This window comes from Notolepis coatsorum (assembly GCF_963971535.1).
Source record: "Notolepis coatsorum genome assembly, chromosome: 1".
Lineage (NCBI taxonomy): Eukaryota > Metazoa > Chordata > Actinopteri > Aulopiformes > Paralepididae > Notolepis > Notolepis coatsorum.
The window spans coordinates 252,392,061-252,406,226 of NC_140165.1; the positions used below are offsets into that span (position 1 = coordinate 252,392,061).

Sequence of the window (14,166 nt, forward strand, 5' to 3'; positions counted from 1 at the left end):
TATCCAGTGTGTCAAGATGGAGTCCCGGGAGCGATAGCGAGTGGCCGGACGGAATAGGGGACGGACTAAGCACTTCCGGCCACTTCCGGTTTTGGCAACTCGTCGATCGGCCACGAGGTGGCGGTATTGAAGCGTTGCAGAGTTGAGCGGAGTCCTACAGCACCAGCCAAGACTCCGTGGGTGAAATGTGAATACCATGACGAAAATATGAAATATTGATCTCAAATTGGCAGATTACGCATGGCGGAGAATGACGTGTAAACACGTCATCGGCGGAGAATGGGTTAACATGACTGTTCTGTGTTTTTAGGGTGTTGTTGTGATAGTCTTTAATATGACTGTTCTGTGTTTTTAGGGTGTTGTTGTGATAGTCTTTAACATGACTGTTCTGTGTTTTTAGGGTGTTGTTGTGATAGTCTTTAACACGACTGTTCTGTGTTTTTAGGGTGTTGTTCTGATAGTCTTTAACATGACTGTTCTGTGTTTTTAGGGTGTTGTGATAGTCTTTAACATGACTGTTCTGTATTTTGAGGGTGTTGTTCTGATAGTCTTTAACATGACTGTTCTGTGTTTTTAGGGTGTTGTTCTGATAGTCTTTAACATGACTGTTCTCTGTTTTTAGGGTGTTGTTCTGATAGTCTTTAACATGACTGTTCTCTGTTTTTAGGGTGTTGTTCTGATAGTCTTTAACATGACTGTTCTGTGTTTTTAGGGTGTTGTTGTGATAGTCTTTAACATGACTGTTCTCTGTTTTTAGGGTGTTGTTGTGATAGTCTTTAACATGACTGTTCTCTGTTTTTAGGGTGTTGTTGTGATAGTCTTTAACATGACTGTTCTCTGTTTTTAGGGTGTTGTTCTGATAGTCTTTAACATGACTGTTCTGTGTTTTTAGGGTGTTGTGATAGTCTTTAACATGACTGTTCTGTGTTTTTAGGGTGTTGTTCTGATAGTCTTTAACATGACTGTTCTGTGTTTTTAGGGTGTTGTTCTGATAGTCTTTAACACGACTGTTCTGTGTTTTTAGGGTGTTGTTCTGATAGTCTTTAACATGACTGTTCTGTGTTTTTAGGGTGTTGTTGTGATAGTCTAACATGACTGTTCTGTGTTTTTAGGGTGTTGTTCTGATAGTCTTTAACATGACTGTTCTGTGTTTTTAGGGTGTTGTTCTGATAGTCTTTAACACGACTGTTCTCTGTTTTTAGGGTGTTGTTCTGATAGTCTTTAACACGACTGTTCTCTGTTTTTAGGGTGTTGTTCTGATAGTCTTTAACATGACTGTTCTGTGTGTTTAGGGTGTTGTGATAGTCTTTAACATGACTGTTCTGTATTTTGAGGGTGTTGTTCTGATAGTCTTTAACATGACTGTTCTGTGTTTTTAGGGTGTTGTTCTGATAGTCTTTAACATGACTGTTCTGTGTTTTTAGGGTGTTGTTGTGATAGTCTAACATGACTGTTCTGTGTTTTTAGGGTGTTGTTCTGATAGTCTTTAACATGACTGTTCTGTGTTTTTAGGGTGTTGTTCTGATAGTCTTTAACACGACTGTTCTCTGTTTTTAGGGTGTTGTTCTGATAGTCTTTAACACGACTGTTCTCTGTTTTTAGGGTGTTGTTCTGATAGTCTTTAACATGACTGTTCTGTGTTTAGGGTGTTGTGATAGTCTTTAACACGACTGTTCTGTGTTTTTAGGGTGTTGTTCTGATAGTCTTTAACATGACTGTTCTCTGTTTTTAGGGTGTTGTTCTGATAGTCTTTAACATGACTGTTCTGTGTTTTTAGGGTGTTGTTCTGATAGTCTTTAACATGACTGTTCTGTATTTTTAGGGGTTCTGTTTGCTCTGAAAGTCGTCAACAACCATTACCACCCAGGGGCCGTGACCTATGTGATGGGCGTCCCAGTGGCCAATCGCTACGCTAGCTGGGCGGAGCTGCTGCTGATCCACATCACCTCACCTAAGTGAGTGACCAATCGGAATCAAGTTGAGCATTAACCCTTTCACTGCCACACGACAGAAGGTTAACCCTTTACTATCACACAACCGACGGCGATGCTCCATCATTAGCATCATTAGCTCCGCGCGGTTGTGTGATAGTAAAGGGCTATCCTTCTGTATTGTCACAGTGAAAGGGTTAACTGGCTGTTGTGTGGCAGTGAAAGGGTTAACGCAAATTGATTAATCTTAACAATGAATTGATTGATTGAATTTATTTGATCATTCATAAAAGATACATATAATATAACTGCCCAGCAGGAATACATACATTAAAAAAAACACAATAAAGTATAGCTACTGTAGCGACTATCCTGATGTCCTGGTAGACGCTCGGTTGGGTGCGGGGAATCATCGTCTTTGACGCGCAATTAGAAAAAACACAATGTCGGCGGTTAGGTGGCCGAGCGGAGATTGCGTTCGTCACCAGCCCCGGAGCTGTGAGCTGGATTCGCCTGTTCGAATCCAGCTCACAGCTCCGGGGTTGTCACCAGCTTGGCTGGCCGTCTGCACTAATACAATTGGCAGTATTAGAGGGTGGGAGAAGCTGGCGGGGTGGGTCCGGGTCGTTGTAAACAGCGACTCCTACAGTTCGGTCGGGGCGCCTGCTAAGCGCGGATAGGACTTGAGGGGGATAGTGTGGTCCTCCCACACGCTACGCCCTCTCGATGAGAATCCGCGCTGCCAGGTGAAAAGAAGCGGTGATTGGCTGGACGTGTGTCGGAGGAAGCACGTGGTAGCCTCCACTCTCCCAGATGATCTGACTGTGGGGGGTAAGTGCGCAGCGACCAGGAAGGGACTGGGAATTGGCATACGACTAACATTGGGATGGGAGAAAATCGGAGGAAAATGGAGGGGGAAAAAGACCAATAAAAAAAAAGAAAAAACACAATGTCGAGTCGGTGTCACCTGCCGTTGGGTGAAGTTCCCATTTAATTGAAGTATTTAACATAATACATGTGATGAGCCAAACAATAATTTCTGCATAATGCTGTTAATAATACTGAAAACGAGCGAGGGTACGTGCGTGTGTTCGTGCGGTAAAAACCGTGAGATCTCTCCGTCACCCATACCTAGATACTTTGATTGCCATTGCCTACACCTGTGCCTTTATTCAAAACCCATGCGCTCCGCGCTGCCACCCAGTGATGAACTTAATCTACTACAGACTTAACACAAAAACAATCAAATAGCTCCTACAGCTACTCTGAAGCCCAAATACAAAAACAAACATTCCATTTAATAATAAAATCAAAGATCCGACTGTAAACACACATTACACATCAGTTTTAACAACTCATCATATCCTTCCTAGCTTCTATGAGAATCAAATGGAGGCAGACGCTAACCACTTTTTCAAAGCAGTCTTAAAGCTTCTTTCCGTAGCTAGTGCTTTGCAAGAGGTAGGTAATTGGTTCCATAGAACTCCTGCCGTATACAAAAATGTATTTTGCCCCATAGAACTCCTGAACCTGTGTGGAATTATATCCGTCTGGCTGCCTCTCGTGGAGTAAGTGTGTCTCACTCACCCAACTAAAGTAACTGACCAGATATGCAGGGACTGTAGCATTCCTTATTTTAAAGGTCAGCCGCAACTTGATCTGAGCCACTCTCTTTTCCACTGGTAACCAGTTCAGACCATCAGTGTGAGTCATTGAGATGTGAACTGGTTACCAGTGGATACCAGTGGAAAAGAGAGTGGCTCAGATCAAGTTGCGGCTTTAAAATAAGGAATGCTACAGTCCCTGCATATCTGGTCAGTTACTTTAGTTGGGTGAGTGAGACACACTTACTCCCCCCCCCCTCCTGCATCCCAACGGCAGAACAGCCAGACACATAAACACATATAGCTTCAATCGCAGTAGAAATAAATATCAGATCAACGCAAGCTTTCATATATAGTGTCCTTACCTGGTCTCTGAAGTAATGAAGAAAAAAAAGAATCCAATAATCTCATCGCCATTCCAGTTATCCACAGCGATCGTGCCTCCGACGTTATTGGGCATTGCTCTTCAACGGGCGGGCGGGGTCAGTTGTCCAAGCCATCCCTATAAGCGTGTGTTTTGCCGGAGTGTTTAGGACCCGCCCCCACGCCGCACCTCGGTATAGAAAATAAACGAACCCATTTCTAACTGGGTGCATTACTGGCCAAAGGCGTTAGAGGGCGGTATAATACCATCTGCCAGCTTAGACACACTCGGGACAGTATGCACAAGGTGCCCCGCTGAATTATGAATGGATATAGATAATAAAATAAATACAGTGACAGAAACGTAGATCTACGTTTCCGGCACTCAACGATCAGATGACAGAAACGTAGTTCTACGTGAACGGCACTGAAAGTGTTAAGGCCATATTCTCCCCTGAAAAAGACTTGTCCAAGATGCAGCCTAGGTAATTAACAGAATCTTTTGCAGTAATGATAAAATCCCATACCTTCATTTCCAAGGCTGAAAGTCTTTTTAGCTTGATTTTGGAGCCAAAGAGGATTGATTCCGTTTTCCCTACGTGGAGGGATAATTTATTATCTGATAGCCAAATGCTCACTCTGCCCAACTCCTTGCTCAAAATCTCTTCAACAACTACCTTGTCTTTATGGCACACCAGGAGTGCTGAGTCATTGGCATGCAACAATTAATTAGTGGAACAAGCTGATATAAAGCATACTGCCTTGGGGTACCCCACATGTAGTGGGCCTTGGCTCTGAGAGTGTTCCACCAACATCGACTTTGAACTGCAATTTCTGTATGAAAAGTGCTATACAAATAAAGTTATTATTATTATCGACCATTCTTCCTGCTGATTGCATTACTGTTAAAGATAATGCATCTGCTTCCTTTAAAAGAGAACTTAAAACATACCTCTTCACAAAAGCCTTCCCTTAGTTTTAACCTTTTTATAGATGCCTTGTGTGTTTTATCCCTTTTTATGCTTTATGTCTTGTTTCTTTAATTGCCTAATGTTTTTAAAGTCTGTTTTTAGTCAGTTTTTACTCTGTAGCACTCTGAGACTTGGTTTCCAGATATAGAGTGCATTATAAATCGAATGTATTATTATTATTAAAGCCAATTGCTTTTAGCTTTATCAGCAGCATTGTATGGTCAACGGTATCAAAGGCTTTCTGTAAATCAAGTAATAATAATACATCAAATTTGTATAGCGCTTTTCCGAATGCTCAAAGACACTTTACAGAACAAAACAAACAATACGGTTTTAGTAGAGAAAAAAAAAAAAAAAAAATTATATAAAAGGTGAGAGAGGAAGGAGTTCAAGGCTTGAAGGCAAGGGTAAAAAGGTGGGTTTTGAGGGCTTTTTTAAATGACGAGAGGGTGTCTGCATGACGGATATGGTTGGGAAGGGTGTTCCAGAGGGTGGGGGCAGCTGCAGCGAAGGCCCTGTCGCCCCAGGTCCGCAGCTTAGTTCTGATGGGTTGGATGAGGTTAGCATCTGCGGACCTGAGGCAGCGGGTAGGCGTGTGGTGGAGAAGGAGGTCAGAGAGGTAGGAGGGGGCCAGGTTGTTGAGGGCTTTGAAGGTGATGAGTAGAATTTTGAACTGAATCCTGTATCTGATGGGGAGCCAGTGGATATCGTGGAGGATGCGGGTGATGTGGTCAGAGCGGCGGGTGGAGGTGAGCATGCGAGCAGCAGAGTTTTGGACGTATTGTAGTTTGTTGAGGATTTTGGTGGATGTGCCATAAAGAATGCTGTTGCAGTAGTCCAGTCTGGAAGTGATAAGTGCGTGGGTCAGTGTTTCGGCAGCAGAGAAGGATAACGGAACGTAAGCCATTATTGTCCACTCAGAACCAACCTATCCAAATTCGGCCACGCCCCCTTTTGCGTGGCATTCTGGGGCTTTACTCAAAGCCCAGTCGGATTTTGACGTCGAAAGGTAGGTGATGTGAAATAATACTTATTTTAGAGTATATATATCAAATTCCACGAGTATTCATCTATATTTAGTCATCTAAAGACTATTAGATATGAACGTATGTTACCAGTAAGAAGTGGGAATCTCTAGAATGTGTTTGGGGCGACGGGGGTCTAACGTTATGTACACTATCTTTCTGTTGTCAGTAGATGGCAGTATTGGTTTAGAAGGTGAAAATGGTACGTCAAAACAAAATTACTACAAGTCCCAAGACCTTTGGCACCTTAGTTCACAGGTCAGCACCGGATTAAAGGTGAGGAAAACGCGATCTGAACACGGGAGCGTTAAACTATTAATGCGACCTCAGTACAGTGACCGAGAATGGTCACCTAATTATCTTTTAAATGTTTAAATTTTAAATGTTATCCGCATATAAAGGACAAATAAAACATTGTTAATTTGTAAGAAACCTCAATGAAAACGGCGCAGGGTAAGTTATATTCGCTATTGTTATGAAAATGTGATAGAATCCTATAAAAATGTGGACGCATTTGGTCACCGTAACGTTAGTGAGGGGCGTAGACGGGCAATGTTCCTGAGGTGGAAGAAGGCTGTTTTAGTGATCTGGTTGACATGCAGGAGGAAGGAGAGGGTGTGGCCGAGAATGATACCGGACGTGGGTGGAGGGGGTGACCATGGAGCCGCCGATGTTGACTGAAAAATCCTGGGCGGGGCGGGTCAGGGAATTTGGGCCAATGAGGATTAGTTCAGATTTGTCACAGTTGAGTTTAAGAACGTTTTTTTGCATCCAGATTTTTTATGTCAGAAAGGCAGGTGATGAGGGTGGATTGGGTGGCGGCAGTGATGTAATACCATTCCACAGACTTTCCCCCCATCCACTTCTTTTCTAATATGAATCTTTAAGTAAATGTAAAAATGAAATGTAAGGAACATGTTTTCAATACCACATAACCAAATAGTTGGTTACTTGCCAAAAGCCCTGCTTCACACTCACCTAGTTCCACACATTCACACCTAGGAGCTGCCCAGTGCAACCAGTACAACCACAGTCTGACACTGTCGACCACTAGGAGCTGCCCAGTACAACAAGAGTCTGCTACTGTCGACCACTAGGAGCTGCCCAGTACAACAAGAGTCTGCTACTGTTGGCCACTAGGAGCTGCCCAGTACAACAAGAGTCTGCTACTGTTGGCCACTAGGAGCTGCCCAGTACAACAAGAGTCTGCTACTGTTGGCCACTAGGAGCTGCCCAGTACGACCACAGTCTGACACTGTTGACCACTAGGAGCTGCCCAGTACAACCACAGTCTGACACTGTTGACTACTAGGAGCTGCCCAGTACAACCACAGTCTGACACTGTTGACTACTAGGAGCTGCCCAGTACGACCACAGTCTGACACTGTTGACTACTAGGAGCTGCCCAGTACGACCACAGTCTGACACTGTTGTCCACTAGGAGCTGCCCAGTACGACCACAGTCTGACACTGTTGACCACTAGGAGCTGCCCAGTACGACCACAGTCTGACACTGTTGACCACTATGAGCTGCCCAGTACGACCACAGTCTGACACTGTTGACCACTATGAGCTGCCCAGTACGACCACAGTCTGACACTGTTGACCACTATGAGCTGCCCAGTACGACCACAGTCTGACACTGTTGTCCACTAGGAGCTGCCCAGTACGACCACAGTCTGACACTGTTGACCACTAGGAGCTGCCCAGTACGACCACAGTCTGACACTGTTGACCACTATGAGCTGCCCAGTACAACCACAGATTGACACTGTTGACCACTGAGCAGTTTGGGGGTTAAGTGCTGGGATTTTAAAATGAGTGTCATTCTCCTTTAATCACCTGGTTTACTGCTCTGTGTGCAGCACCTCCTTCGTCGGTCACCTGGCTGGTATTCTGGTGGGACTCCTCTACACCTCTGGACCCCTGAAGCTCATCATGAAGACCTGTGCAGGTTCATTTATATATTTAATACCCAGTTTAATCACCTGTGTTGTGAAGGATCAGATTAAACCGAATATGTATATTTACTTATATATATATATTTGGTTGTATTTGTATGTCGTTTGATATCCCCTGTATATTCCTTGTACAATATGCATTGAATATCCCCGTTTCTACTAAACAGCCCATAATAGTTTCATTCTACCATTGGACGAGAACCTGGCGCCAGGTTGCCATACCCCTAGGTCCAAGTTCAATCGTGCCGCCTAACATGTCGAGGCAACCCCCGGTTCCGCGCAGTAATATGTCGGGCGAAATACGAATGGTACTATTTGTTCATAGCGCATATATATATGGCGCCAGTAAAGTAGAACTTTCTTTTAGTCCAGTTCTTTACCCTCCAACAGAGTGACCGACGCAAAAGCCTCCCCACGACGCACGTGCGGTGTAGTAAGGCCTACTTGGCCCAGAATAGGCATTGAGATATCGTGTAGATTAATAGTTGAATGGTCATAGTTTGGCACCATACCGTCGAGTTGGACGTATTCTATTAAGCTAATAATAGTCTATTTATGTATGGTGCATCGTTCGGTTAGAGTTCTACAGTTATCAGTACCCCCATCGTTCCTGACGTTATCTGGACGCTTAACCAGGCTGGTCAGACCCCTAGTGGTGATTGCATCCGAGGAGCTCCGGGCCAAGAGCGACTGGACCTGTATATTGGATTACTCTACCCAGACGACGGCGAGCCTTCCACGGCTTGGATTATGCTTTGTGTGCTTTGATTATTCCATGGATAAAGGCCAACACTGCGGAGTGTTGGAATTACCCCCCGGAGAGGACTCCAGGTGAGACGGCGCTCTACACGTGAGGTCGCCTCACGTCTCTCCGTTGTGGACCGGCAGATACCGTTCCACAGAGGGTCCAGCTGTATTCGTCTGCGGCCCGAGGTTCTGTGGGCACCGTGTCCAAGACTTTGGATTCTCCCAAGACACCGTCGGCCAGATGGGATACCGCCAGCGGCTTCTCTAACCCCCCCCTCCTACTGTCTTACAACCAGCGGGACCCCCCCCCCCCTTAGTGTATCCAGCTATAATCATTTAAGTACCATCGCTATCGTTTTCCTAAATATTCCAGGTTGTATACTTACTCCCTGCGCAACCAGAGACTGGACATTCAATGTTGATTTACCTACGAATACTCATTTGCCATAAAAGTGCATATTTCATATTTCAAATCATAAATGTAATTAAGTGATCGTTGTATACACCCTTTGCTGTATTAAACCCTCGATTTGGTACATTTGTGTGGATTCGTTTCATCAGGTGGGAAAGTGTTCATCATACTTATATCTTGTACTGGGTGGCCAGAAGTTAAAGTACATGAGGTAGTGGTATTAAATATCATATCTAACAATACAGTCAGGGAATTGTACCCCTCAGTTACAACCTGTACATTGTTTATCACTATTGCACTTTACTGTTACATTTGCACTCTGGTTGGATGCCAAACTTATTTTTGTTGTGCTGCATGATGACAATACATTTGAATTGAATTGAATCTAATCTAATTTAGCATGTATGAAAATGTACGGGCAATTATGGTGCATTCAGTCGGTCCTCGTCAACTGGTAAAGTCTGCACAACAGATCGCTTGACGCTGTCGCGTCCCTGACGAAGACGGGCAGGAGCACTTGGATTGGTCCTCGGGAGCGGTACCTCGCCGACACCCTGTCTGCTCCCGGCTGCCCTTGGGGGGAAGGACGACGGGATGGGTCAAGCGCAGAGCTCAAGCGCATCGGCGACCCTAAAAAAAACAGTGCATGTGTGTGTGTGTGTGTTCCTGTGTGTGTGTGCCGCCCATCACGCATGCCGTTGCATGCCGAATAAAGACTTCTGAGTTAAGTCCTGCATTATTATTATTATAAGTCCTAAGTGTATCATGTGAACAAGGTGAACGAGGTCACAGCTCTGTCTACGAGGTCACAGCTCTCAGGCTACGAGGTCACAGCTCTCAGGCTACGAGGTCACAGCTCTGTCTACGAGGTCACAGCTCTCAGGCTACGAGGTCACAGCTCTCTGTCTACGAGGTCACAGCTCTCAGTCTACGAGGTCACAGCTCTCAGTCTACGAGGTCACAGCTCTCAGTCTACGAGGTCACAGCTCTCAGTCTACGAGGTCACAGCTCTCAGGCTACGAGGTTACAGCTCTCAGTCTACGAGGTCACAGCTCTCAGGCTACGAGGTCACAGCTCTGTCTACGAGGTCACAGCTCTCAGTCTACGAGGTCACAGCTCTCAGGCTACGAGGTCACAGCTCTCAGTCTACGAGGTCACAGCTCTCAGGCTACGAGGTCACAGCTCTCAGTCTACGAGGTCACAGCTCTCAGTCTACGAGGTCACAGCTCTCAGTCTACGAGGTCACAGCTCTCAGGCTACGAGGTTACAGCTCTCAGTCTACGAGGTCACAGCTCTCAGGCTACGAGGTCACAGCTCTGTCTACGAGGTCACAGCTCTCAGTCTACGAGGTCACAGCTCTCAGTCTACGAGGTCACAGCTCTCAGGCTACGAGGTTACAGCTCTCAGTCTACGAGGTCACAGCTCTCAGGCTACGAGGTCACAGCTCTGTCTACGAGGTCACAGCTCTCAGTCTACGAGGTCACAGCTCTCAGGCTACGAGGTCACAGCTCTCAGTCTACGAGGTCACAGCTCTCAGGCTACGAGGTCACAGCTCTCAGTCTACGAGGTCACAGCTCTCAGGCTACGAGGTCACAGCTCTCAGGTGTCTATGAGGTCACAGCTCTCAGGCTACGAGGTCACAGCTCTCAGGCTACGAGGTCACAGCTCTCAGTCTACGAGGTCACAGCTCTCAGGCTATGAGGTCACAGCTCTCAGTCTACGAGGTCACAGCTCTCAGGTGTCTATGAGGTCACAGCTCTCAGTCTACGAGGTCACAGCTCTCAGGCTATGAGGTCACAGCTCTCAGGCTACGAGGTCACAGCTCTCAGGTGTCTATGAGGTCACAGCTCTCAGGTGTCTATGAGGTCACAGCTCTCAGGTGTCTATGAGGTCACAGCTCTCAGGTGTCTATGAGGTCACAGCTCTATGAGGTCTTATTATTCAACCCTTTCTTCATGTTGCAGGTCATGTGATCAACCATTAGGTCCCAGCAGGTCAACATCATATCATCTGTAGACTCCTTTACATAAGCCTACTGCGAGGGGCAAGTGGACTGGCTTGAGTTAGACGCGTGCTTAAAGAATTCAATGTCCAGAGAGCTCTTATCATTTTCGATATGCCAATCCTTTTATTGACTTATCAACCAAAATATATATACAAAAACTCTTTTTACTAATAACACTGACCGCCGACCTATACGGCACATCTCGAACACGACAAGACACGGTCAAAAACTGTATGGCTATTCCACTTGCGCACCTGGGGCTCATCACCCTCTGATCAGTATATATGGGTAACCACCCCTAATTGAGAATGGCAGGAGGCCAGGAACAATTCAAAATAATATTTACATAATGGAGCCAATACATGTATACAAAAGAACTCAAAAAACAATTCTCTGAATTAGAAGATTTAAATTGCAGCTACTTGAAGCAAGCAAAGTTTAGTTACTGGTCTATTAAATTGCAGCTTCTTGAAGCAAGCAAAGTTGAGTTACTGGTCTACACTCGTGCAGAACGCACCAGTCCTTTCCTGTCGGGATAGGTCTCCAGGACTCTTCCAAGTAACCAGGAACCACATTGTCTGCATCCTCATGACTCCGTTTCTTTTATGACTCATCTCCAATAGAGTCTTTCGTAGTTTCAGGATCCAAGCAACTGACCTCTTCAACCTTTTCTAGTTAGAAAGTAGGTGATCAGTTGGTGTGTGGCACTTGGTGCATCGACAATTACTGCGTTGATGGTGAGATCCTTTTTGACCTCAGGGTCATCAGCAGCAATGTTGTACTCCAAGATACTATCTGGCCACTCTTCCTCTGGTTTCCAAAGAAACTCAGGGCCTTCAATCCAACTTCTGTTGGTCAGCAAATCATCCACCGTAACTTCCCTTGAGGCTTTGTCAGCAGGGTTCTGAGTGGTATGAATGTACCTCCACTGCGTGACTTCAGATGTTCTTCGGATGGTAGAAATCCTATTTGCCACAAAGGTGTGAAATCTCTTGTCTTCATTTCTGATGTACTTTAAAACTGAAGTACTGTCAGTCCAGAAACAAGATTTCTCAAGGCAAAGCTGAATTTCGCCTCTGAGCATGGTGTCCACACAAACAGCAAGAACAGCTGCAGTGAGTTCCAAGCGTGGAATGGTGACTTGCTTTAGTGGGCAAACTCTGGCTTTACCTAACAGAAAAGAGACATGACACCTGTTGCTGTTGTTCCATATCTTCAGATAGGTCACAGTGCCATATCCACTTTCACTGGCATCAGAGAAGTGATGTAGTTGACCACGAATGGTTTCTCCAAAATCTGCCGGCTTGAGGCATCTTTCAACTTTGAATGCCATCACTCTTTCCAGGTCTCTCAACCATTTCGTCCACTGCTGTTGGAGAATTGGGTGAATTTGATCATCCCATCCATAGTTCCTCCTACACATATCTTGCAGTATGAGCTTGGCTGGAAGTGTGAGTGGGGCAAGAAATCCTAAAGGATCATAGATTGAGCTGACCATCGATAGAATCCCACGTCGAGTATGAGGCTGTTCTTTGAGTGCCAACTTGAACTTAAAAGTGTCTGTATCAACACACCAATGAAGTCCAAGGGCCCTCTCCACTGGCAGTTGGTCTCTGTCGAGATCCAAGTCAAGCAAATTCTTGGATCGGTCTTCCTCTGGGATGGATAGCAGCACTCCACGGTTATTGCTAATCCATTTTGTCAAATGGAAGCCTCCTTTTTGACAAACATTTGTCAAATCCTTGACCATTTTAACAGCCTCCTCTTCTGATGGCAAGCTCTTAAGACAGTCATCCATGTAGAAGTTGCTGTTGACCGTGTCAAGTACCTCAGCAGGGAAACTGTTGTGGTTATCTTCTGCTGTCTTTCGGAGGGCATGACAAGCACAGCTAGGAGAAGACACTGCCCCAAAGAGATGCACAGTCATCCTATATTCTACCAGTTCTTGGGATACGTCGCCGTCAGGCCACCACAAGAACCGAAGAAAATCTCTGTCTTTCTGTGCCACATTGACCTGATGGAACATCGCTTTAACATCAGTCATTAAGGCTACAGGTTCTTGCCGGAAACGTGTGAGGACTCCTAACAAGGTGCTGGTGAGGTAAGGGCCTTGTAGAAGCTCCTTATTGAGAGATTTTCCTCTATACTCTGCTCCACAGTCAAATACGACACGCAGATTGCCCTTCCTGGGATGGTACACTCCATGGTGTGGAATGTACCACACTTTTCCATCACACCGTTCCACTTGATGTTCAGGAACACGTTCAGCATATCCTTTACTGATTACGTCGTCGAGAAAGTTGGTGTATTCTCGGTGGAACTTCTCATCTCTCCCAAACTTCCTTTTCAGTCCAAGGATGCGTTGCCTAGCAACAAACTGATTGTTTGGCAGAGACACTTCTTTCCTTTTAAAGGGAAGCTCCAAGGTGTAATGTCCATCTTGCAGTTTGCATGAATCAGTCATGATTTCCATGAACTTCATATCATCCCTCGACATTTCCTCTTTGTCTTCTGATGACCTTTCATTAAAATCATGGTTGTACTGATTGTTCAGCAACTCCTCCAGATTTGTTATAGAGATCCTATTAACAATAGCAGCGGGGTTGACATTCTCACTCCGCTGCTCACTGTAGCCTGATAGGGGACCATTAACGACCCACCCCAATAGGGTCTTAATGGCATATGGCCCATTGCCATGACTATTCACAATTTCCCAAGGTTCAAGCAATTTGGAGGCATTGGTACCTATCAATAACTCCACATCAGCTTGAATCAGAGGAAGGGCAACCCCATCTAAGTATGGCCACTTAGCCAACTCCTCTTGGCTAATGATGTTACTCGTGGTTACAGGCATCCTCTTCTGGGTGTAGACCTTGGGCAGGTCATAGAACTGCCTCCCAGTGAGGCTGGAGATCTCCAAGTCTGTCAGTATGTAGCTGGACACAGATGCCTTTGGACCCATGGTATGTAAGCTGATTTGTGTTTTCCTTCCTGTAAGGTTCAGCCTTCTCATTAGGGATTCTGAACAAAATGTGTCAGTGCTGCCTGGATCTAAAAATGCATATGTTGTGATGATTTTGTCTCCCTTGCTGGACTTCACCTGTACAGGCAAGATTGACAGAGTCCCATTGCTGCTACCGGCCCCTG

The 14,166-nt window shown here is 45.4% G+C and overlaps 1 protein-coding gene across 2 annotated transcripts in view; it reads left to right on the forward strand.

Moving 5' to 3' along the window:
• rhbdd1 (rhomboid domain containing 1) overlaps window positions 1-14,166 on the forward strand; it is a 48,001-nt gene that overhangs the window by 12,053 nt on the left and 21,782 nt on the right. For both annotated transcript variants that reach the window (XM_084315104.1, XM_084315105.1), the window contains exons 4-5: window positions 1,823-1,955; window positions 7,760-7,848. In XM_084315104.1, the coding sequence (XP_084171230.1) occupies window positions 1,823-1,955; window positions 7,760-7,848 (222 nt within the window). The remainder of the gene's footprint in view (window positions 1-1,822; window positions 1,956-7,759; window positions 7,849-14,166) is intronic.